The sequence below is a fragment of the Cervus canadensis genome, chromosome 3 (assembly GCF_019320065.1).
Source record: "Cervus canadensis isolate Bull #8, Minnesota chromosome 3, ASM1932006v1, whole genome shotgun sequence".
NCBI classification, from domain to species: Eukaryota; Metazoa; Chordata; class Mammalia; order Artiodactyla; family Cervidae; genus Cervus; species Cervus canadensis.
Window position 1 is genome coordinate 108878900 of NC_057388.1, and position 24180 is coordinate 108903079.

The window sequence follows — 24180 nt, forward strand, 5'->3', positions numbered from 1 at the left end:
TCTCCCTTACTGAAATTTACCCAAAGGAGATGAAACGGCTCCACCATCGGAGCTTGCGCCTGGCTTGACACTCAAGCAGTGCCCACGGCCCCAGCACAGCCCAGGAGGTCGCAGTTCTAGGAAAGCCCGGAGGGCAGGTTTCCTAAGATGCCCAGCCCTGCCTGGCCCTGGGGGTGCAGATTGGAGGCCCTGGGGCCAGAATGGGGCCCCACACTTCCTGCTGGTCCCCCTGCAAAACCAAGAGCCGCCTGAGGTCGGGCTGGTCTCTGTCCCTTAGCTGAGGATCGCGGAGGCCCCTGCACGGAGCTGTCCCCGAGGCAGCAGGGCAAGAACACCTCCATCCTCGGCACCCGCCCGCCGGGCTCCAGCTTCCTCCTCAGCGTCTCTGCTTCTTCAGCCTCAGATGCTCTCGTACCAGACCCCTTCTCTCAAGCCTACCCAAGGCCGCGGGCCAGGGAACCTGTCTTCCGAAAGCTGTCGCTGGCTGTCTTTACCGTCGGCGTTCCCCAGCCTCCAGCCGGGACTTCACCCTCTCTGCACCCGCCGCCCCGCTCCAGGGGGCCGGTCACCCCGGAAGAGGTGGTCCTCGCGGGAGGACGACAGAGCCCAGCCCGGGTCCACCCGGGGGGACGTCAGCGCTCAAGCCGAAGACCCCGGCGCGGTCTCCCTCCGCACATGCCCCCCCCCACCACGTCGGGCTCCGGCTCCGCGGGGTGGAGGGCACTGTGCCCACGGTCAGGGACACGTTTCCTTGGATGCCTCTCGGTGCCCGCTCCACCCAGGGGCCCGCTGGGCCCAGGACGGTGACGGGCAGGGCAAGACCAGGCGTGTGGAGAGCGGGCGGGGTGTCGTGAAGGCGCCGGCTACCCCCCAGGGACCCCACGCGGGATGGGGCGCCAGGCGTCCGGCTGCCGTGCTGGCTGCCAAGGCCACCTGGACCGAGGGCCCGGGCTGCAGGCGGAGGAGGGGACGTCGGGGACGGCCCGGGGCCTTGCGCACGCAGGTCTGACCGGGAAGCTCCATTTCTCAGCCAGATGAGAGCAGGGCCGTGAGCCGGGCTGGCTCCCGGGTTCAGACCAACGAGAACGAGCCGGAGAAGCTGGCGGGCCCCCCTCCACTCCCGTGGCTGTCCCTCAGCCTCACGGGCTGGCCCGGCAGAGGAGCCTGCTCCCCGGGGCCTCAGGTCAAGGACAGCTGGGCTCAGGGCCGGGGCAGCTCAGGGCAAGGACGCAGGACCTCCCAGCGGGGCCACTCCCCCGGGCCTGCTCCCCTCACCTGCCTGGGGGGCCTTGCCTGGGCCACGTGATGGCCTTGCCCGGAGCGGGGCGGGGTCTCTGGTCCCACCTCCGTCCCCTGAGCCAGCGGTGACTGCGGGCCCTCGGCAATCGTGGGAACGCAGGAGAGAGCTTCCGCCGCCGGCTGTGTCGTCGGGCACCAAGGCTCTGCTGGACCTGACCCCAGACTCCCGGGAGAAGGAAAAGGATTTCTGAGCGAGAAGCAAATGTTCCTTTCTCAAGGCTGAAGGTCTCACATCGTTAGTTCCTACGGACAGTCAGCAGCTCGTCCTCGGGTTTTATAAAACACAAACGCTGCTTCTGACGCTTCTCCTCCTGCGAGAGGACCTTAACAAGCAACAGGAGGAAGTGTGAGACCGGATGAGCCTTCTGTGGTTTGACAGGAAAGAACACACTTCCAGCACACAGGGCCTCAGCCCATGCACGGCTGGACCACACCCTGGCGGTTTTCACCCGCAAAATTCGTCCAGGTTTTAGCGCCCACAAAGTATACAAAAGGCAGCAACATCTCCTATTCACCATTTGGGGGTATTGCTTAAAAAAACCTACTCAAGTGACCCTTTAATCTTAGGGCATTAATATTTAATCACAGCTTTGATTGCATATAAAGGCAGTTCTCGGGTATATTTTCACCTAAAGGTCTAATAATTTAATAACACTTATTGAAGCTGCATTTGTATTAGATCTCGCTCTGTTTTAATACCATGTTGCTTTAAATGGGGTCCATTTTTAATGGGGACCAAATAGTCTATTTTTTGGTTCTCTGCTTTCTTCTACAAACCACAGGGCATGAAGGTGCTTAATCAAGGTCCTTTGATGAAGAACAACAAAGCCATAAAGATCATTTCTATCAGACAGTGGAGATCACCTGACTGCAGTCTTCTCTCTCTGTGGACAACGGTCCCCCCGGGATTATTAGCACCTTTCATCGGCCACCATCAGATCACGCAGCAGAGAAATCCCCACTGGTTCAGAGAGCAGTTTGGGGCAAACCCCTAACACGGAATGGCCGGAGGACATTGGTAGTCAACTTCTCTGCTCACCAAGTTTGAGACCGGTATTAACATTTTCACTTATCACTCACAGGATCTTTCTGACTCCCAGGCAGGTTCTTAATTAGCTGACATTGGGCTGCCAACGTTTCATTATGTAACCTGCATTCCTTAGATATTGGTTTAGTAACAATCCTGAAAGGAGAAAGAAGTCGCTAGAATCTCTGCTCTAAGGAAAGACCTGTGTGCCTCTGAGCTGCATCACAGATCAACCAAGTCTGCACTTAGGGAACTTGGTCCTACACTGCGGTTCAACAGAACACGACTCTGTTCTAATCGAATGGCTTACCCTGCTGTATCAGGCTTCTGCTTTGTGCTATTATGTTTGGGGGAAGGTATACAATTTTGACCCGTGGTTCCTTGAAATTTTGTTCCATAATACTAAGCCATATTATAAGATTCAAATACATTTTCCATGTAACCTCGTGGCTTATTTTGCTTCCTAGTAACTTTTTTTCTTTTTTCTTTTTTAAATTATGAAAGTATAATAACACACTTACAGGAGGCTTAGGAACTACAGAACAAAGTTACATATTGTTGTTCATTGTCCAGTTGCTAAGTTATGTCTGACTCTTTGTGACCCCACAGACTGCAGCACACCAGGCTTCCCAGTCCTTCATGTATAGTTCCACTGTGTATGACAATTATTTAATAAATGAAGCATTTTAGCTGGAGTTTCAGTATCAAACTCTCAAAAATTAACAGAATGACTATGCAGAAAAGTAGGAGAATATAGTAGACCTGAAAAGCACCATGAACCAATTCAACATCATTAAGATTTATATAATTTTCACACAAATTCAAGTTCTCATAGACCATAAACTAGGAGACGCTGGAACATATCCAGGGACATAAACCATGGTGCAAAAATTCCATGGTCTCAAGGTATTGAAATCATAGAGTCTGTCCTATTTGTCACTGTACGCTTCCCACTAACCTTTTAACAGATCAAACGTGTCTCATGAACAGTTTGCTGTTGTGGGGTAGAATATTTTCTATGTGTGTCATGGTACAGGCTATCTTTTTTCTTTCTTGAAAATCAAGATGCGAGTATAGCAATGATTTTTTTTTTTCTTTAAGGAATTAAAGAAATCTCTGGGCACTTTTTCTCTGGGATGCAGTCAGAGTTGTAGCTGGCCTGAGTCCTGACTTGATTCCTATCTATGTACATAGGTTTGAGGGCTGCATCTATGAATCTAGGTTTCTACCCACCCATCCATCTTCCGAGTCCCCCCCTAGGATTGGCAAGGGCACAGAGCTGTATCTGATGCTTTAGACACCACTTCCACAAACTGTCCTTACGAAGCAAAGCTTGCTCTTTCAGGTGATGGTCCTACAGACAAATGAGCCCATATCCTATTCAGTTTAATCATCATCTGTTTGAGCAGGGCAGGTCCTGAAAACAGATGAAAAGGGTGGATCCTTCCTCTCCAGCAAATACGTTTCACGCAGGAGGCCCCAAGCATGATTCCAGAGAGAAGCACGTCATCTCCTGCCTCTTTTTCTGCGTAATTCACAGGCGACGAGTTTCTACAACTTTCATATTTCAATTTCATTTGTTGTGTTTGACCTTTCATTTATTTAAGTCCTTGCTCTAAAAGCAGATCATCTGAGGAATTTAAGAAACTTATAAAGGGGATTAAATTATAGGCTAAAGATCACAATAAAAAATGCACATATCTAATGGGTATCCTTTTTATCCTTTTATAATATTATTAATTGCATTTTGGTATAAAACTATGGAATATGCTATGGACTGGGTGTCAAGATTTAAGATTACCTCAAACATTTGCCTTAGAGTTTAAAACAGGATATACAATCACATCAAAGGCTGGCGTTTTCTCATATTCATTACAACATGAATTTTAAGATAGATTGGTATACAGCTTAAAATATTTATTTAGATCATACTATTACATATATGAATAAATGTCAACCAAGCAGAGAAATAGGTATAAAAAATATAACCAGCTATTGACTCTATTTTTTTAGGGCTTGTCTTAGTAAATCAAGTATTGATCGCTCCCATTTGGGACTTTGCTCTATTCCACTCTCCACTCCTCAGTGAAATAGATTCATTGGTCTTGGCTTATTCTTTGCAAATAGTAATCCACATAACAAAATATAAGCTGTGCATCTCAGCCAATTTGGTCTTTTTCTTTATGAGACGAGGCTCACAGAAGTCTTCCGTGGAGACCCAGAGAAACCATCTCATAAAACTGCGATTTGAAACCATCCACCTCAAACACATCTTCTCTCCTCATTATTCTAATAAGTAATGTAAGCCTCCCCCCAATATTTTCTCCGGGAATTTCTCTCAGTATTAGGTGGCTTTTCAGGGACTCTAAGAAACTTTTCTGTTACAGCCTAGGTGTTGTTTTCTTTTTCCTTTTTTCAGGCTTTTTGCTTTTGTTTGGTTTTTTGGTCAATAAAGGTCATTAAAAGGCAGGAATGTGGTTGGAGGGAATGTGGTTGGAGGGACGGTGGAGCCAGCGGCTCCTCTCTCATTATTTTTCATTAGCAAAAGCAGCGCAGCCTCACCACGACCCGGAGGGAAACCTAAGAGTCGTCGCAGCCGTAAGAAACGCAGTGACTCATATCCAGGACTCAAATGTAGTTTTAATCAGCAATCACAAACGTTTACATGAGTTTAACAAGTTTGATCTGGAAAGCAAAATATCTAAGTCATGAGATACTGAAAATCTTGCTAAGAGACAAGATTATTTTTACTAGGAAATAAGAAAAAACTGAATAGCCATATTGAGCAAAACCTTGAGATATTCACCATCAGAGGCGAGGTGTGTGGTTCTTGTCACAGTGGAAGCACCAACATCCATGGGAAACACCATCAAGAGTGAAGGCAGACCTCCCCACAGACACTCAGGGTGGAAACCAAAGCCCACATTCCCTTAAATTCTACGGCTGGCAAGAGCACTGTATGTATGTGGGGGGTTGTCAGCGACACCCCTACACACACAAGTGTTACGGTTTGAACGGGGACTTCAAGCCAGTGTCTCTGTTGTGTTCCCGTGAAGAAATAGTTCAGTGTGCTTACCAAGGAAGCCGAAGGTAGGATAACGTTTACGGCTTATTATCTGATATGCGAAACGAAACTTAAATAGGTAAGTTTACTAAAGGTTTAGGCACTATGTTTTAAGTCCCAGTTTTCCTACCGTCCTGAAAAATGAGGCTAATGATTCTTAAATCCCATTTCCATTTTTTGTCAGTTGCAGGCAGTGCAGACTCATCAGGTTATAATATATAGGCTCCACACTACTGATATCAGCTAAAAAATCAGAAACTTTCTCAGTGAATGAATGACATTAACACAGAAGCCTGACTTTAACACAAGCTGAGGTGGGAGAGGGAGAAAGGGAACTTCTTTCTCTCCATGGTGGCAAATTTTTCTAAACTTACAAATTGTTTTCTCCCCAAGTGTCAGTTGAACGGTTTAAGTAATGCGCTTTCTAGGTAACCTTGTAACACACGGCAAATACTTTCTGCTTTTGGAGGCGGAACATCAACCCACTTCGTAAATTTCTCAGAGATAACAAGGAGAATTTCTTCTTTAAAACATTGTGTGTGAAGCATGTCCTGACATTTTAAACAATTAAAGTTTTATTCCACTAAATGTAAATTCAACAGAGACAATAATCTCTGTTGAAATCTCCAAGAAATGAGATCCCCAAGACAATGAAATCTCTAAGAGTGAGATCACTACACACCATTATTAAGGTGGTCAAAAGGCAATTTTCTATAAGTTTCCATCTCTCCTTTCATCTCCACACCTACAAAAACATCCATAGACAGAACAATAGTTGGTTAGTAGTAAAATCTACATGCTAAATATGAGGTGAAAATCTTTAAAAACAAAGCATGACAGGAGAGTTTGCACCAAAATAAACGAGTCCATTGGTGTCAGCCTTTAAGAATACATGATAATAAATACATGAATAATAAATCAACTTTCTAAATCATTTCAATTCAGAATGCATGCGTTAGAAAGGCCAATAAAATTGTTCACTATAAAAGTGTTCACTGCTTTCTATGCATTTGGTTAAATTTTAGGAATTAGAAAGTATTTAAACTTAAGGTTTCTAGAAATTTAAATTTCATTCCTGACATAAAGTAAATTCATTTCTTTTGGTGATAGCCATACAGTCCATAAAAATTAGCCTGGAATTTTGCAATGTATTTTCTTAATTTCATGACTAATCAAGTACTTATGAAATCAAATCAAGTCCTTATCAAACAGGACACTATACTTGTATATGTGCATGAACTATGCAGTACATGTTATTAAATCCTTATTTCATTTATGAAATGTCTTCACATTTGTCCTATTACTAAATGCTTTCCTGCCAAGACTCTTTGTAAATATCAAAATCCACACAGGTAATTTGCTTCATGTACTCCTCAACTGCACCTGGAGAAAGAAGTGGGACTTGTCATGATGCCAAAGAAGAGATTTTCAATAAAATATCAAACAGGAGACCCTGCAGTATGAAAAAGAGACACATAGTTTCTTCTTGTGAAGAAACATGAAGACGGAAATGCAGACATTGACCTTGGGGGCCGTGAGGTGACTCCTCTCTGCTAGTAGCACCGAGATTCCTAGAGTTCAGTGTGGTTAGTGGAAGTTTCACACAGACCTGGGGGAAAAAAGTTAGATGGCATCACTCTCACATTTAACATCAGCCCATAAGTCATTTACTTTCTGCAAAAGCACATTCTTGTGGAAGCACATTTAAAAAAAAACCAAAAACTTTCCTTATGGACATTTTCAAATACACACAAGCAGAGAGAAGAATGAGTTTATTCTGTTGCAGACTGGTCAACCACTGCTATTCCACTGGCACTGCCAGCCTTTTTTCCTGGAGCATTTTGAAACAAAGCCCATGGGTTGTGTCCTCCTGCCTGTGGCCATGGGAGTATTTAAGGAAAACTCGAGACAGGGAATCAGTGTGCTGGGCACTTAATCCAAGGTGCGGAGAGGCTTGGATACACAGTACATTTCCCACTGGAAGCAATGAACGCCAGCTCTCTAGACTGGGCTATGGATTATTCCAGCTACATAATTTATTTAAAATAGGAAATAGGCTAGCCCTTGTGTTATTTTGTATCATGTGTTTGCTTTGAAAGTAATTATTTTAATATTAGAATTTACCACTCTCTTTAATGCTTGAAAGTCTACACAGAAAGGTCGAAATGCTTTTACTTTAAATGCAGGCTAACTATTTCAGAATACTTGAGACCTTATTCCTTAGGTGGCCGTTCAAAATGACCATGTCACAAATTCTTATTGGTCTCATGTTTTTCTAAATGTTAAGATTTGATACCAAAGCAGAAGTGATATGTATAAAAAACATATTTATGTATTTATATTTATAAACTCACTCTTCCTAATGAATACCTCCACAAACCAAAGAATCCATTCATCCATAATCTAGAGTGACATGTTTAACCTTGAGTGAAATATAGCCATCTTTTTAATCATGACCTTGTATCTTATTAAGATTTTAAAATACCATTTTTACTTCAAGACATTAAAATGACAATCTAGAGAAGACTGGGTCATGTGCCACAAAACATTCAACTAGGAAAATCTAATGAACTCTTATTTTCTGCCTAGGAAAAAAAGGAGATACGTAAGAAATAACCCTTTACCACTTTTGCTGTCTCATGTCCCTAAAACAGAGTGCACTTGATAACTTTTCTTCTATCCACTGAATAAAACTACAGTGGCATCTGCAGGTCTACCTGCAAACCCATAGCACTTCACCGAGATGTTTTTCACTCATCGAAAAGATAACACGTTTATGAAAATCTCACAGAAGTATTATTTTTAAAGCCAAACACAGTCATCTTAAATTTAACATGTTTTCTCCATTATTCCCCATGTATTTGTGTGTAGGGGTGGGCCTTAGATTCCTATATTTTCAACGATCATACTTGTGTTAATTAACTAGATGGATGCACATATCAAATCAGCATGATGTACACTTTAAATACCTTACAGAAATTTTCTAGGTCATTTATACCTCTAAAGCTGAAATGCTGAAGTCTGTGAATAAGCACTGATTTGCTCCCGTGCTAACTATTAAAAATAAAGTGAAAAGGTCTACCTTAACTAGAAAAAAAGCAAAATTCTCTCACACACACACAAACATATAAGGTGTATATAAAGTATATTAACCTTCCAACCAAACTTCTAGTTCTAAAAATATCTACCTTTGAAAAGATTATTAATCTCCCTAAAAGCAATGTAGACATTTTATGAGCCCTCAGTATAGTGGCTGTTCATAGGATATAGGTCAAGTATTGGTTACTGTAGTTTCATAACCTCCAGTACACATACGCACACGCGCACACACACGGTCATCTCTCTAAAACATCACTTAGACAGGCAGAGGGATTGCAGCGAAGCAGTGGCAGAACAGGATAAAACAAAGCCTCATCTTTACAGAACAGAGGCTGATGCTCATGCTGCCATAAAAAACTCACTGTGAGTGTATTTCAGATTACACTAAAAGCATCTGGAGTTTCTCTATGATATGAGAGCCTCACCTTTTACACAGATTTCGAAAACCATCCTGATAGGTTAAAACATACTATTTCTTTGTTGGCTGCAGTCATGACTTAGGATTATTCTCATTACTGTGTCACTTCAGCTTTTTCCTGACAATAATTTTTAAGTTTGGAAAACCCTTGACCTTGTTGTGTGGTTTACTTCCTTCAATGATGGGGGGTGGGGGGCAGTTAGGAGGGGCAGGGACTCTTGCCTCTTTTAGGATTAATGGATTCCTAGTTTTTATTTATAAATTATTTAGAGTACCCATAAGTATGTTTCACAAAGAAACAGCCTGAAAAAGCTCACTCCACTTCACTAGGTAGCAGCCATGTGGCGGAGAAGCCTTTGGAGTGGTTACCGTGTGTTCTCAATAGGGCTGGGGCACTGATACTTATGTTTACAGTAAACACTTAATCAGTCTTTCAAAAATCGATGCTATTAAGAATGATTTGATCATGTTTTATTTTACACTAGTGATATTGCACACATCTTAAGTTTATGCTTTACACTGCATTTTCTTTAGGATAATATTAATTTTTATTTCCAATTATAAACATACGGAAGGAATGAAAAGAGATAGTGACTATAATTGAAATTAAGCCAAACTGCTGCACTTGGAAACAGCGTTTCCTCAGAATCTTATTATTTGAAGCAACTCCTGCCATAAAGAGTTGGCGAAACTTTCTAGAGACTTCCATAATATCTGAGCAGGTATTCATATAGCAAAGATGATAATGACAAGCCCAAACCCTTTGAGGAAAAACAGAAAAATAAATATTCCCAATCTTGTTCATTACATTTTTGCTTACATCCTAACACACACATTCTCATCTCTGAATTGCTTGAAAACCTTCAAAAATAATTTCTTTGGGAAATTGTGATGATGTGAAGTTCACTTCAATTATGTGAAGTTCACCACTTACAACAGTACATATCCAAAATCAATGGAAAAAGCTCTGGAATTCCTGGCTATATTCTGACTATATTATTTCACTGTGGTCTTCAAACTCCCAACCAAACTGGATTTTAAACAGAGAACAACCCCATTATCTACTCAGTAAGAAAACTTCGTCATGTTAATGGAAATCTATTACTTTCTTGTTCAATAACTTTGAACGACAAATATTTATCTTCAAATCACAGTAACTATTATTTCAAGGACTTTGGCACTAAATTTGACTCTATGGATGCAGGTATATCATATTTTATTATAAACAATTGCTGAATGCTAGACATCTGAGGCTTCTATAATTGCATACAAGTATTTCCCCAGCTTTCAATCATCGTCTCCAAATATCACAGTCATTTTTTCAAAGATATCTGAAAACAATGTACAACCTGTACCACATTCTTATAAACCTATTTTAAAAGTGTCAAAATGACACAGACTAAAAGTCCTGTGTTTAAGCAGAAGGGAGGGCCGGGGTGATCCTGTGTTTCAACTCTGTATATAGGAAATAAAGTTTTGGCAGTGTTTTCTAGCTTCTGGTTATGTGTATGTATGCGTGTGTTTAAGAATACGAATCAAATATTATTTTCCACACCAGAAAAAAAAAAAGTTTTAAGAAGTAGATATTTGGGGAAAGGAACTTGAAAAAAAAATTTCCAGCCCAAATAAACCAACAGGAAAACATCAGAAATTTCTTACTAAAGAGAGACCCCACTGTCTGTTGGTGCAGGTGAGCAGGCAAGTCATAAAGAAATCCTTCCCTGGTCCAGGGTGGAGAACCCAGCTCTAAAAGTTTAAAAGGAGAAATGCTTTGGACCCGGGCAGGGCTAACCAAGCCTGTGCTCCTTCCCGGCTGGGAGCCAAGCATGTGTGACTTCACTTAAAAACGCCGAGGTGCAGAAGTGCAAGCAACAAGGCCACACAGCCCCGAGGTGGGTTTGTTTGCTCCCCTCACCAGACAGGCTCGGTTTGAAAAAAAATGAAAAAAAGCTGCTGAGCGGGAGAGGGGTGGGCCTGGGAGAGGGCGCACGCCACATCAGACACAGTACCTGACTTTCCACCGCACAGCGTGTCAGCGAGGTGGTGTGCCTCCTGGGTGATAAGTGAAAATATTTCATCTTCCAACTCTTCTATTATAGTCTCACACTGCAGAAACAGAACAACAACAGACGTGGATAGATGTGCGCTCACAGGACATCTTGCTAGGAAGGACTTGTCACAGTTTTATTAGCTAAAAACAGAAAATCATGTTACCAAGGTGGTCCATTTTTATTAGCCCTTTTGGTTTAAGACATCACTGCATTGGATTAACCCTCTCCCCAGAATGCTAATTGCATCATTTTCCCCGAGACTCAGCTGACTGATTAGTCGTGTTGAAAGACGAGGGTAAGGCAGGAAAATGGTTCTTTGTATTTGTTTCTCTTCCTCAAACTGGAATGGAATGCAAGGAACAGGAAGGGGGGGGCGCTCCTACTTATGGAGCTGAAAAGTCTTCGCTTTTTTGGTGGGTTATATTTGCCGTTGTTGCCGTTGTTATTTTGTTTTTTGGAAACTTTAAAGAACATGGCTCCTTAAAATGGTTAAACCAGTTTCCTTTATATTTAACATAACAATCCATTTTGCGGTTCTAAAGCAGGATCTGAAATGTGAAAACAATTAAGCTTTCTCAGCAGTGAAAACACAAACGCTTCTTCCCTTGCACTCTGGATAACGGCTTGTCAGTCACTCGGGAAACTTTCTTTTCCTAACAGTTAGAGATCCATCTACAATTTCACTTCGCTCCCCTCACCCTCTGCCCACAAATCTGACATTTCTGAAAAGAGGGTGCTCAAAGGTACCCATGCCTCTGAAACCCTTAAATTCTGACTAGAGTATGTGTCTGCCTTGGGGAAACACAAGCTTACACTCTTAGGAACCGTGATGCTAAAGGGTGTTCACTGGAGACATGGAACTCATTTTCTGAGTTCATTAAGTGAGACTCTAAAAAATTTTAAATGGCATTTAAAAATATTTAACTTCCACTATCACGTGTTTATGGAAGACCTGTGAAATATAAGCACACTTCCTCTCTGCAGTCCCCATGCTATAGTATTTTCAGCCCTGAATTATTGCCTTGACTTTTTAATTAAAACGAAATCGCCCAAAGTCAGCTGCAGCCCTTCTATCAGGGGGTCGGCATGTCTGACATTTTGGCCACCGTGTGAACCACAGACATTTCTTAAACAGGCTTTCCCATCACGGTCTGACTCAACAGCATAAGTATAGTGAAATCTCTTGCCATATATTTGGTGGGCACATTCTGAGTCAGAGGCCACCGTCCACGTAAAGTAAACATTTTGAAGGGAGGAAATGTGCCACGAGGCCGACGAGCATCCCTAAGCCTTTGTTTAACCGAGTCTGTGCTAAAATAGTTGAATTAACTCCGGAGGAGAAAGAATTCTCCCTCTTCTGTGAAGCGGGGGGGAGGAAAAAGTGACATGCGTCCCTCTCCCTCCATCGCGTGGCTATCCATATTTGAAAACAGCACTCATTTTAATTTAGGTTTTAATCTCAGGACCATGGCCCCTGATGCCTGACACGGGACCCTGTACAAGCGCCGCCCGCCCATGGGACTGACTGAGTCCCCTTCCCCACCGTCCCCAGGAGCAAAGCAACCTGCAAACGGTGCCTCCAAGTCACTGGGCCTTGTAACACACTTTCTGGAAAATATCACTTAAGTGTCTCCATGGAGATGAAACTATCACAGCCCCCCAGTGATGCGAAAGGCAAGTCACTGAGCGCCTGGTTAACACCGAGAAAGCAGCAGGACGACAACGCTAACAGACAACATTTAATGGGCCTGTCTTGAAACTCAACAAAATCCCAAAGAGCAAGAAATTTCTTTAAAGTACCAAAAACACGTTCACGGAGCATAGGATTCCTCTGCGGAAAAAGAGCTTACCGCGAATTTCAAAGGTCTGTAAGCATCTGAATAAAAATAGAATTTTTTAAATTCTTTGTATATTTTGTCTCCTTTCCTAGGAGCAAATCTCTTGAAAGTCTTCTCCTTCGTCACGGGGTCTTCTTCCAGTCTGTAGTCATTCATCCGCTCGCACACTTTGTCCAGGAGGTCTGTGAGGAACGCCTCCGACTGGGCTAAGGGGATCTATGAAGGAAAAACAAAAACGAAAAAGGCAGGACACTTGACTTAATGTTAGTGTTACTCAAGAGCCATTCCCCTGAACGCACGTGGCCGCACCCCACCCCCACCCCCCACGCGGGCAAACAGTCTTCCTGTCCGGTTACTGCCCAGCTGTATTATTTACAGCATTTAAGAGGTTAGCTTAAATTCCGCTTTTTAACAGGTGCCTATGTTTGAAAGTGGCCAGAAGAAAAACTTCTATTCAAACTAGCAACTATCCTTCTACAGGAGATAATTTCTGAAAATCACGGAACATGCAGAAGAAGGCTCTGAGCCACACAGAAGGGCTGTTATTATCTATTTACTTGCGAGAAACCGACAGACCGGAGCCGGAGCGCGCGGGGTCTCTACGGCCGCGCACCCCTCGAGCTGGGCCCAGGCCCGGGCTCGCGCTCCGCAGCCTCCTGGACCCTCGGTGGCCGCCGGGGTCCGGGGCAGGGCCGGGGGCCGCGGGGCGGGAAGAAGCCGGGCGGACGGCGTGTCCCCGCTCGCGGGGCGCGGCCGCGGGCGCGTTGTCTTTGGAGCAGCCGGTGCGGGGGTCCGCGCGCCCCTCTCCCTCCAGAATCCGACGAGGATTCAGGGGACCCTGTGACCACCACGTTCGCCCCGCACGGGGGTCAAAGAGCACCCCGCGCCCTTGGTAACCGTGACAAAAAAAGAAAATAACCAACTCGGGGGCCGTCTAGACAGGTCAAGGTGCAGGAGGCCGCGTCCCCGCGGCTCCTTCCGGAAGGGGGCGGGGACCCGCCAAGGGCGCCGCGGGCGCGCCGCGGCCCCGGCCTCCGCGGGCCTTTCTGCCTCTCCACCCTCTGCTGATCAAAGTAGGAAGTTTGCCTGACAACCGGGGTGAAAGGGGCCGGATCACAAATGAACTCGATTTCGGCGCTGTGCAGATACCGCGCCTCCATTGTCCCCCTTTCAGACGCAGTGTGAACCCTTCCGGTGCCGGCGACCGCGCGGCGCTCACGGGCGCGCTCCGGGCGCACAAAGGCCCCGCGCCCCGCCCGCCGCCCGCGCCCCGCGCCCCTGCGCGCAAACCTGCTTGCAGCCCCGACCGCGCCGGCGGCCCTGCGCTCACCCCCAGTCTCAGCAAGGAGCCAACTCTGTGCGAAGGGAAAGGGCAGCGCGGGGACGTTCCACCGGCCCCATCACGGGCGTGGGGGTGAAATTTCCCACCTTCTCTTGGCGAACCTGGAGACCGACTCCGAGCTGCTTTCAAGGCCCCTGCGGTCAACTTGGCAATTAAGTCGCTTGTTAAGCTGGAGTCTACTGCAACATCCTTTATTCGCTAAAATACCGTTTGTTTATTTTTAATGAGTGATTTATTTTAATGTCTACAATCAGAAGACCCTTAAAAAGTAGATGAAAGTGCACAATCGAACCACAATGAATACGATGTAGTCACACTTTTAATTGTGCCGTGTAAGCCTCCTAAGTTGTAAACACAACCAAAAACATAGGTTAACCGACAGAATCTGCTTTATGGATTTACGGAGACGAAAGATTAAATATGTGTTGGGACTTAAAAGCTAGAAAAGAGAAGTCGGTTCTTAAATTACAATTAGTCAAGCAGATCGTGAACAGAATGAGTATGGTCTTCATTCTGCCAGGCGAGTGCTGCTGTGTAGTTCCCGGTCTGGTCCATATGAAGAGGCTCCTAGCACTTTCTGGATGTCAACAAAGCGGCACTTTAACCTCCAAGTGAAGAGCTGGCGCTTTCGTTTAGAAATCTGTCATCGGGAATGCCTTCTCTCTGCCCCTCCCTAGCCCTGTCCCCAGTCTCACCGCAAGCACTGGGGAGACGCTGTCACTGAAAAGAGAGGCTCCGCGTGCTGGAGGGTGCTTTTGGAACCCTGGACGAATACACCACACTAGTTCCCGAGGCGCCGAGACCACTTTCGGAATCGTATTTTAAAACAGACCTGACGTTCTGAGCGGCGTGCAAAACCCCTGAGTATATAAGATCTGAACAGATCAGAGTGTTAATAACGTGAGACCTTCCACAACTTACTTTTGAGAGCCATTTTATTTATTTCCCGGTTGGCGCTTTAAAAAAAACAAAACAACAAAAAAAATCATCACCATGTGATAACTTTCTACGAAACAGGATTGTTTTTCCTGTTTTGAAAGTGGGATTTTGTATGTCTAATAGAGTAGTAGTGCACCAATTTTAACACAAATATGTTATATCCAGGGATCAACATGTGAGTTTTGTGGATTTCATACATCTTTGAAGGCTAACTGGCTTTTTGATGTAATTAGCTGGCTCTTTCTAGTAAACGTTCTTTAATAGAGAGAGTAGGAAATGTTGCTGGCAGAGAGCTCAGAAAATGCTGTTTTACAGTCTTCACTGAGAGCAAGAAAGAAAAACACACAGCAGGAGACTAGTACAGTTCACTCTACAGAAATATTTTTTAAAAAATTGACCTAAAATCCCAATCAAAGCATCTGATTTTGCGAGAAAATTTTAAAGAAAAAGATACTTATGCATGGTAGCTATTTATACATTTATTAAAATGCACACAATTAGGGTTTAACATGATTCCACTTTTAAAATGCACACAATTAGGGTTTAAAATGATTCCACTTAGCTGAACTACTTTCACTAAATTTAAAGACTGTTCGGGGAATAATTGAGGCTTTTTCTCCCCTCAAAGTGTTTTGATTTTAAGAGTGCAATAAGTATGGAGACAAGTGGAATAAAACTGAGGCTTTCTTTCTATACTATGAAGATTTTGAATAGTACTTGTCAATAAAGCAACTCCTATTGTAGTCTTAGGGGAGTGTTGCCTCTGTCCTGGAAGGAGGGTCTCAGAGATACTAACCTCATTAAAATATGAATGAAAAAGGCCGCCATCATTGTATCGGGAGAAAACCGATTCACCAGCCATTACTTTTACACATGGACTCATTTGGTATCGGTTGCAAATACAAAAACCATCCGTTTCGATTTCGTTACTGTCTCAGTGCACCCTCAGAGTAAAATCCTAAGTTTTCTCTTTCTGAAACCTAGCTATGACTCTCTCTCTTTTTTTTTTTTTCCTTTAGGCCCCTTCTGACCATGTGCTTGTTCTGTGAGCAATGACATGGGGATGGGAGGAGGTACTCATATTCCGACTTGAAAACAGAAAAAGGTAGCTGAAAGTTTTGGCTTCAGTTTCTCTAGAAAGCTGGAGTTAGGGAATTATTCCGGACCACTATGGCAACACTTTAATAACAGTCAATTACAGGGTGCTTTCCGTGTTCCTTCATTACTGTCTCTGTTAATCTTGTAGCAAATTTCTTGCTTGATAGCTATCACAATCAGGCAGCAATACAATTATGTTACAGTGTACAGTCGGACATGAAAACTGTCCTTGTGGTATACTGTCTCCTTCGTAACAGTCTGACAATCTCAAATAAATCTTACTTATCTGGATGCTTATTTTGGAAGGGCCCTGAGATAGGAAACCAACACTCAACCTGCTTAGTTTCACGTTGTTGCAAAGGTTTTCTTCCTAGAGGTTTCGTTATTGTAAAAATTTTAATTGCATTACAGCAAATATTACATCTACTTTAATCACTAACTTTTCATCCATAAAATACTGAAATCACTTCTGATATTAGTTAAAAGTCAATATTTAGGAGTGAAAATTCAAACCTCCTTTGCTTTAGGCTACAACAGGGAGAGCATGAATTCAGAAACTCTTGTAAGTTGATGAGATATATAATTAGCTTTTATGTTAATTGACTGCTATGAGTTTGTTGTGTGACACTTCTTCATATAATATGCAAATAGCATTGACTGTTTAGTTTTATTGGACAATATAATTAGAAATCTAAAGAAGCTCATTTTGATGAAGAATAATAAAGGTTGATAAATTTTCCAGTGTTCTGTATATCAGAAAAAAATGAATCCCGTCTGGACTTAATCAATAACAGAGATTTTAAGCAGCCTTTGTTCAGAGAGCCAAAGCCAGGCAACATATAACAGAATTAATATTAGCTTTTTCAGTTACATAAATTTGATGTTAAAACAGGTGAATTTGTGCAATCAATAAAACCTTGGGGGCAAAAATACAAAGACTGCAGCACAATTTACCACAAATGACACAATAAATTTATGAAAACATCAAAAATTTTGCCTCCTTTAATCTGAATACTGAGAAAAAGTCATTATTTGAAATAAATATTTTGCAAGTGTTTCCTATTTTTATTCCTGGACATATTATGTCAACATAAAGTATACGCTCAGATTGTGAGAAAAATAGAAATAATAAAATAATAATGTGATTGGGGGGAAATTTTTCCTAGAATTCAAAACTATTAAGATTTCAATCATGTTTTTTAAAAGTTCTGGAGCCTGTTTTCAGCTAAACAATATGGAAAACTTGAAAGTATAGAAAAATTGCATAATGGATCACCATTAATGAACTCCAAATGGGAGTCATTGAACTCAATTCGACTTCCTAAAGTTAAAAAATATATACTTTCTTTTCATTATTAAATACAAAATTGGCAGGGCCATTTGATTTCTCATCTTAAAAAGTATTCTATTAGTCTTTTAAGAAAGTTTACTTTTCAAACATTTTTAGGTGAACTGAAATACAACTATCCATGTGAAAAATGTTACAATTTTTCAATCTTTGTTAAAAATCACTCTAAGAGAGGATTTAGGGCGACCTTTTCACGCTGCTTCTGAGCTTTGACCTCTGCTGGCTTACCCCGGAAGGATTTTGCAGATTAGAAAAAAAGTAATAGAAGAAAGTGACAGTGCTTAAAAGGGCAAAGGCGGTAAGAACTGCAGCAGTGATAGAGGTGATGGGAATGTGTTCATTCAGTCAACAGTATTTATTCAACTCCATCTCCGTATCAGACAAACTTACGTCTCTAATTCAGGCTTTTTAAAGGGGACTTTCCTGTGATTCTGAATAAAATTACAAAGAAATACTTGAAAAAGACTGCCTGGAAGAGAGCCAATAAATCCCAGTGGATGATAATATGACTCCTTGTCTATCAGTTTAGCTAAAGATCACATAAATACATACCCGTGTCCTGATGTTACAATTTTCTGCCCCCCACCTCCCAAATCTGCCAGTCTTTCACCATCTTGCTTCTGAAAACACAATAAGAATCCATTTCTAACCACTTCTGCAAACTGCTTTCCTGGAATAGAAGAAGTGAAAAGTCACCTACGGGAACTCTGTTGTGGCATTTCCCGGTTGCGTCATCCCTGTGAGATCTTGTTTGAAAGTCTTAGCACTCTCAGAGGAAAAGGACGAAGACTGGGATCAGTTCAGAAACCCACGGTGTTTCATCTCCCTCATTGTGGAAACATGAGCACACAGATGTGTTCCCGCTGGCCGCAAAGAAAAGCCTTTCTTTAAAAATAGTTTTAAATAGAAAAAGTAACACATTCACTTGATTTTTGTTTTAAATCAGAAAGGAACAAAAGCATAGAGTAAAAAGTAAGACTGATGCCTCCCCTAGAACGCCTCCCCCAGACCCCAAAGCCCAGCTCTCCATCCTCCAGAAACATTCTTGGTGCACGGCTGTGTGTATGTGAGTGAATGTGTGTGCATGTGTGTGAATGTGTGTATGCATGTGCATGCGGGTCTGTATGTATGTGTGTCTATGTGTGTCCTTGGGTGCTTGTGTGTCTATGTATGTCTATGTGCGTGTGCACATGTGCATGTGGGTCTGTTCTCATGTGTGCCTGTGTGTCCCTGTGTATCTCTGTGTGCATGTGGGTCTGTATGTATGTGTCTGTGTGTGTCCATGTGTATCTATGTATGCATGTGTGTGTGTGCATGTGGGTCTTATGTACATGTGTCTGTGTGTCCGAGTGTATCTCTGTGTGCATGTGTGTATGTGCATGTGGGTCTGTATGTATGTGTCTCTGTGTGTCCATGTGTGTATATGTGTTCATGTGTGTATGTGCATGTGGGTCTTATGTACATGTGTCTGTGTGTCCGAGTGTATCTCTGTGTGCATGTGTGTATGTGCACGTGGGTCTTATGTACATGTGTCTGTGTGTCCGAGTGTATCTCTGTGTGTATGTACATGTGGGTCTTATGTACATGTGTCTGTGTGTCCGAGTGTATCTCTGTGTGCATGTGTGTATGTACATGTGGGTCTTATGTACATGTGTCTGTGTGTCCGAGTGTATCTCTGTGTGCATGTGTGTATGTGCACGTGGGTCTGTGTGTATGTGTCTGTGTGTGTCCATGTGTGTCTATGTGTGCATGGGTGTATGTACATGTGGGTCTTATGTACACGTGTCTGTGTGTCCGAGTGTATCTCTGTGTGCATGTGTATATGTGCACACGGGTGTGTATGTATGTGTTTGTGTGTGTCTATGTGTTCATGTGTGTATGTGCACGTGGGTCTTATGTACATGTGTCTGTGTGTCCGAGTGTATCTCTGTGTGCATGTGTGTATGTGCACACGGGTGTGTATGTATGTGTTTGTGTGTGTCTATGTGTTCATGTGTGTGTGTGCATGTGGGTCTTATGTACATGTGTCTGTGTGTCCGAGTGTATCTCTGTGTGCATGTGTGTATGTGCATGTGGGTCTGTATGTATGTGTCTGTGTGTGCCCATGTGTATCTATGTGTTCATATGTGTGTGTGCATGTGGGTCTTATGTACATGTGTCTGTGTGTCCGAGTGTATCTCTGTGTGCATGTGTGTATGTACATGTGGGTCTTATGTACACGTGTCTGCGTGTCTGAGTGTATCTCTGTGTGCATGTGTGTATGTGCACATGGGTCTGTATATCCATGTGTGTCTATGTGTTCATGTGTGTATGTGCATGTGGGTCTTATGTACATGTGTCTTTCTGTCTGAGTGTATCTCTGTGTGCATGTGTGTATGTGCACGTGGGTCTGTCTGTATGTGTGTGTGTCTATGTGTGTGTGTCTGTGTGTGCGTGTGGGTCTTATGCACATGTGTCTGTGTGTCTGTGTGTGTGTGCATGAGTGTCTCCGTATATGTGTCCACGTGCATGTGTGTATATGTGAGTGTCCATGTGTGCACTTCTGAGCGTCCTCCTCTTTGTACAAGATCCAAGCCCAGCACGGCCCCTGTCTTTCTCACTTGTGGATAAAAGGGCTCAGGCACGTCCAGAAGGCTGAGGATGGTCTCCCCTTGGACCTCAGATGAAGGACACGCAGTGCGGAGGCGGCTAAATTTAAACCTGTGCAGATTCAAAGACGCCCCATGTCCCGAGGACCGGTTCAAAAGGGAGCTCCTGGCCAGTGTGAGCTATGGCAGAATCCCTCTGGATTGTTTGTTAAACGTCAGTCTGGGGACACATCTTACCTTATTCTATCCTGAAATGATAGTTTCGAGGGGGTGAGGTGAGTGTTTTTCCCCCTGTCCTGGATGAGTAGCCCCGGCCCAGAGGCTTCCTTCTGCGGCCATGACGCGGCCAGGCCATCATGCTGAGGACTCAGCCGCGCAGACACCGGGGGCGGGAAGGCCTTGGAGACCCCCTCCCAGGTGGGGAGACTGAGGCTCCGACAGGGGCGACTTGCCGGGGCCCCACAGGGGCCGTTTCAGTCGGCACCCCGTGCTGCCTCCCACCGAGTGGCCTGCAGGGCCATCTCCCCCAGACCTCAGCTGGTGGGGCCGGTAAAGAGGTGATAAGGTAAAACCCTGACACTGGGAAGGACGGAGGGCAGGAGGAGGAGGGGGCGGCAGAGGATGGGATGGTTGGATGGCATCACCGACTCAGTGGACATCAAACAAACTCCGGGAGCTGGTGAGGGACAGGGAAGCCTGGCATGCTGCAGTCCCCGGGGTCACAGAGAGTCGGACACGACTGAGCGCCTGAGCGGCAACAGCAAGGTAAGCTGAGGTGACCAGTCCCGATGGCCTGATCTGACCAGCGTCCTCATGAGATGGGCTCAGCACACAGCCACGCGCCAAGGGGCAACGTGTGCGGACACAGCAGGGCAGGGGGGACGAGGGCATCGAGCGGACAGGAGAGGGGCCTGGGGGGAACTGGCCCTGCCCACACCTGGTCGGGATTCCCAGCCCCAGACTGCAGACGATACTCTTCTGCTGTTTAAGCTGCCTGGTCCGTGGGACTTTGGCCGCTGACCTCCTAACACAGTCCCAGACTGTATTCAGCCCTGGCCTGAGGTCTTGCGAGTCTCACCTCTCACGCCCAAGAGGTGACCCAGGCTGCTCGGGTGCCTGCCGTCACAGGGGGACACAGAGGGACACGCGCCGTGGGCTGGCACGTGTGCTGTGATCCCGTCTGAGCCGGGGGAACCCTACACAGGCCCCCCAAACAGCTCCACCCTGGCCTGGCCCCGCCTACAACCTACGGAGGGCTGGACCACACGCTCGCTCCTCGCTCGCCAGAGGCCTGGCTTTAAACCTGGGGTGGAAGCGCCAGCTGCTCTCGTGTGCCTGACCAGGGGAGGTAACTGGCAGGAAGACCCTCCGAGAGTTTGGCACACCCCACAGATGTGAAGGGACCTGATTTCCTTCCCTCGGATGGACGCCGACTGTTTTAGCGTGTAGATTGCCTTACAAGTGAAGCAGGCTGAAGGCGCACAGGCCCATCTCTGCAGCCTCCCTACCGGTGGGCTAGTTGACAGTCCTGGGACTCCGACGCAGTGCCTTGAAAAGCCAGCCTGAGGACCTCTCACTGTCCTCGCCCCTTCCCGTCTTCTCAGAATCTGAGAGCGGCCAGCCATGGGCGTCCAGACCCGTGGCACTCAAAGCGTGGTCCGAGGCCCAGCAGTTTTGGCCTCAGGACCCCACGACCCCCCCAGACCTGCTGCCACTCTCCCCGTCCCCGAGCCCCTCGGGCGCCGTGTGCACGGGGAGGGGCGTCACAGCCTAGGATCCTGCTGATGCTCGGGGCGGCAGTGGCAAGAGGGGCTGCCCACTCTGATTTCTATTTTCTGCTTCTGTGCTCTGCCTAAGAAAGAGCAGAGACTGGAGGAAGGGCCATTTGTACAGAGAGACTGAGCCAAAGGCTCGTCCTTAGAAACGCGTGTGGGGTGACCCGCAAAGAGGCCTGGGTCCTCAGACCGGACAGCACCTCTCGGGGGACCTCACCACCACCACCCCCCAATTACCATGACGAGCGCTGAGCTGAGTGAGACAGCAGTTCATGAGTGAGCACACGCAGACCCAGGGCACAGATCTTTCATGCACAAGCAGAGAAAACTGAAGGGTCCACGGAGGACAGTGAGGGGCACAGCCTTCCTGGACCCCTGGCTTGAGGGGAGATTACAAGGCTGAACACTGAAAACAGCAAACAATGAGCCCATTCTCCGTGGCATTATCTTTCTCTCATGCAGTTCTGCAAACCCACACCAGGCAGGGGTGAGGTCCCCAGTGTGACTTTGCTGGGAGGTCCTGGTGCCAGGACGAGCGTCCCAAACTGGGAGTCCACGTCAGGGCACACCCTCCTGCCCCAGCCCGGCGCCCAGGCTGTGGAATAAGAAAGAGTAGAACAGAAAAGGGTCGTGTTTTCTCTGATGCGCCAAACTCAGGTCACCCAACGCTAGCAGCTTTAAAACAGCTTTAACACGACATTTGAGATCCTGTATCTCTCCTGGCTCGGAAGTTCCTTTGTCTCAGAAACCCCCCCAGAAAAGTTTGGGGACTTCCCTAGTTTCCTGCTTAGCTATTTCAAATCCTAAAAGATGATGCTGTGAAAGTGCTGCACTCAATATGCCAGCAAATTTGGAAAACTCAGCAGTGGCCACAGGACTGGAAAAGGTCAGTTTTCATTCCAATCCTAAAGAAAGGCAATGCCAAAGAATGCTCAAACTACCGCACAATTGCACTCATCTCATACACTAGTAAAGTAATGCTCTAAATTCTCTAAGCCAGGCTTCAATAATAAGTGAACCAAGAACGTCCAGATGTTCAAGCTGGATTTAGAAAAAACAGAGGAACCAGACATCAAATTGCCAACATCCGCTGGATCATCAAAAAAGCAAGAGAATTCCAGAAAAACATCTACTTCTGCTTTATTTACTATGTCAAAGCCTTTGACTGTGTGGATCACAACAAACTGTGGAAAATTCTTAAAGAGATGGGAATAACAGACCACCTCATCTGCCTCTTGAGAAATCTATATGCAGGTCAGGAAGCAACAGTTAGAACCAGACATGGAACAACAGACGGATTCCAAATTGGGAAAGGAGTACGTCAAGGCTGTATATTGTCACCCTGCTTATTTAACTTATATGCCGAGTACTCTGGACTGGATGAAGCACAAGCTGGAATCAAGATTGCTGGGAGAAATATCAATAACCTCATATATGCAGATGACACCACCCTTATGGCAGAAAGCGAAGAAGAACTAAAGAGCCTCTTGATGAAAGTGAAAGAGGAGAGTGAAAAAGCTGGTTTAAATCTCAACATTCAAAAAACGAAGATCATGGCATCCGGTCCCATAATTTCATGGCAAATAGGTGGGGAAACAATGGAAACAGTGAGAGACTTTATTTTCTTGGACTCCTAAATCACTGCAGATGGTGACTGCAGTCATGAAATTAAAGACATTTGCTCCTTGGAAGAAAAGCTATGACAAACCTAGAAAGCACATTAAAAGCAGAGACATCACTTTGCCGACAAAGGTCCATCTGGTCAAGGCGATGGTTTTTCCAGTGGTCATGTATGGATGTGAGAGTTGGACCTAAAGAAAGCTGATCACTCAAGAATTGATGCTTTTGAACTGTGGTGTTGGAGAAGACTTGAGAATCCCTTGGACTGCAAGATCAAACCAGTCAATTGTAAAGGAAATCAGTCCTAAATATTCACTGGAAGGACTGATGCTGAAGCTGGAATCCAATACTTTGGCCACCTGATGCGAAGAATTGACTTGTTGGAAAAGACCCTGATGCTGGGAAAGATTGAAGGCAGGAGGAGAAGGGGATGACAGAGGATGAGATGGTTGGATGGCATCACCGACTCAATGGACATGAGTTTGGGTAAACTCTGGGAGTTGGTGATGAATAGGGAGGCCTGGCGTGCTGCCGTCCATGGGGTCGCAGAGTCAGCCAGGACTGAGCGACTGAACTGAACTGGCATTCTAGTAGTTAAGACTCCAAGCTCTCAATGCAGGGGGCATGGGTTTGATCTCTGGTTGGGGAGCTAAGATCTCACATGCTGCAGGGAA

At 45.0% G+C, this 24180-nt stretch overlaps 1 protein-coding gene across 6 annotated transcripts in view; it reads right to left on the reverse strand.

Annotated features, from left to right (window-relative positions):
• Positions 1 to 4953: 4953 nt before the first annotated feature.
• The window catches only part of CNPY1 (canopy FGF signaling regulator 1), a 44659-nt gene continuing 25432 nt past the window's right edge, over positions 4954 to 24180 (reverse strand). The window contains exons 1-4 of one of the 6 annotated variants that reach the window (XM_043462476.1): positions 14087 to 14221; positions 12809 to 13012; positions 10917 to 11013; positions 4954 to 6999 (exon numbers count right to left, since the gene is read on the reverse strand). In XM_043462476.1, the coding sequence (XP_043318411.1) occupies positions 6962 to 6999; positions 10917 to 11013; positions 12809 to 12952 (279 nt within the window). In that variant the 5' untranslated portion in view covers positions 12953 to 13012; positions 14087 to 14221 and the 3' untranslated portion in view covers positions 4954 to 6961. Of the gene's footprint in view, positions 7000 to 10916; positions 11014 to 12808; positions 13013 to 13353; positions 13813 to 14086; positions 14222 to 24180 lie in introns of those variants that run through there. The other 5 variants (XM_043462478.1, XM_043462479.1, XM_043462477.1 and 2 more) reach the window with 5 other exon arrangements.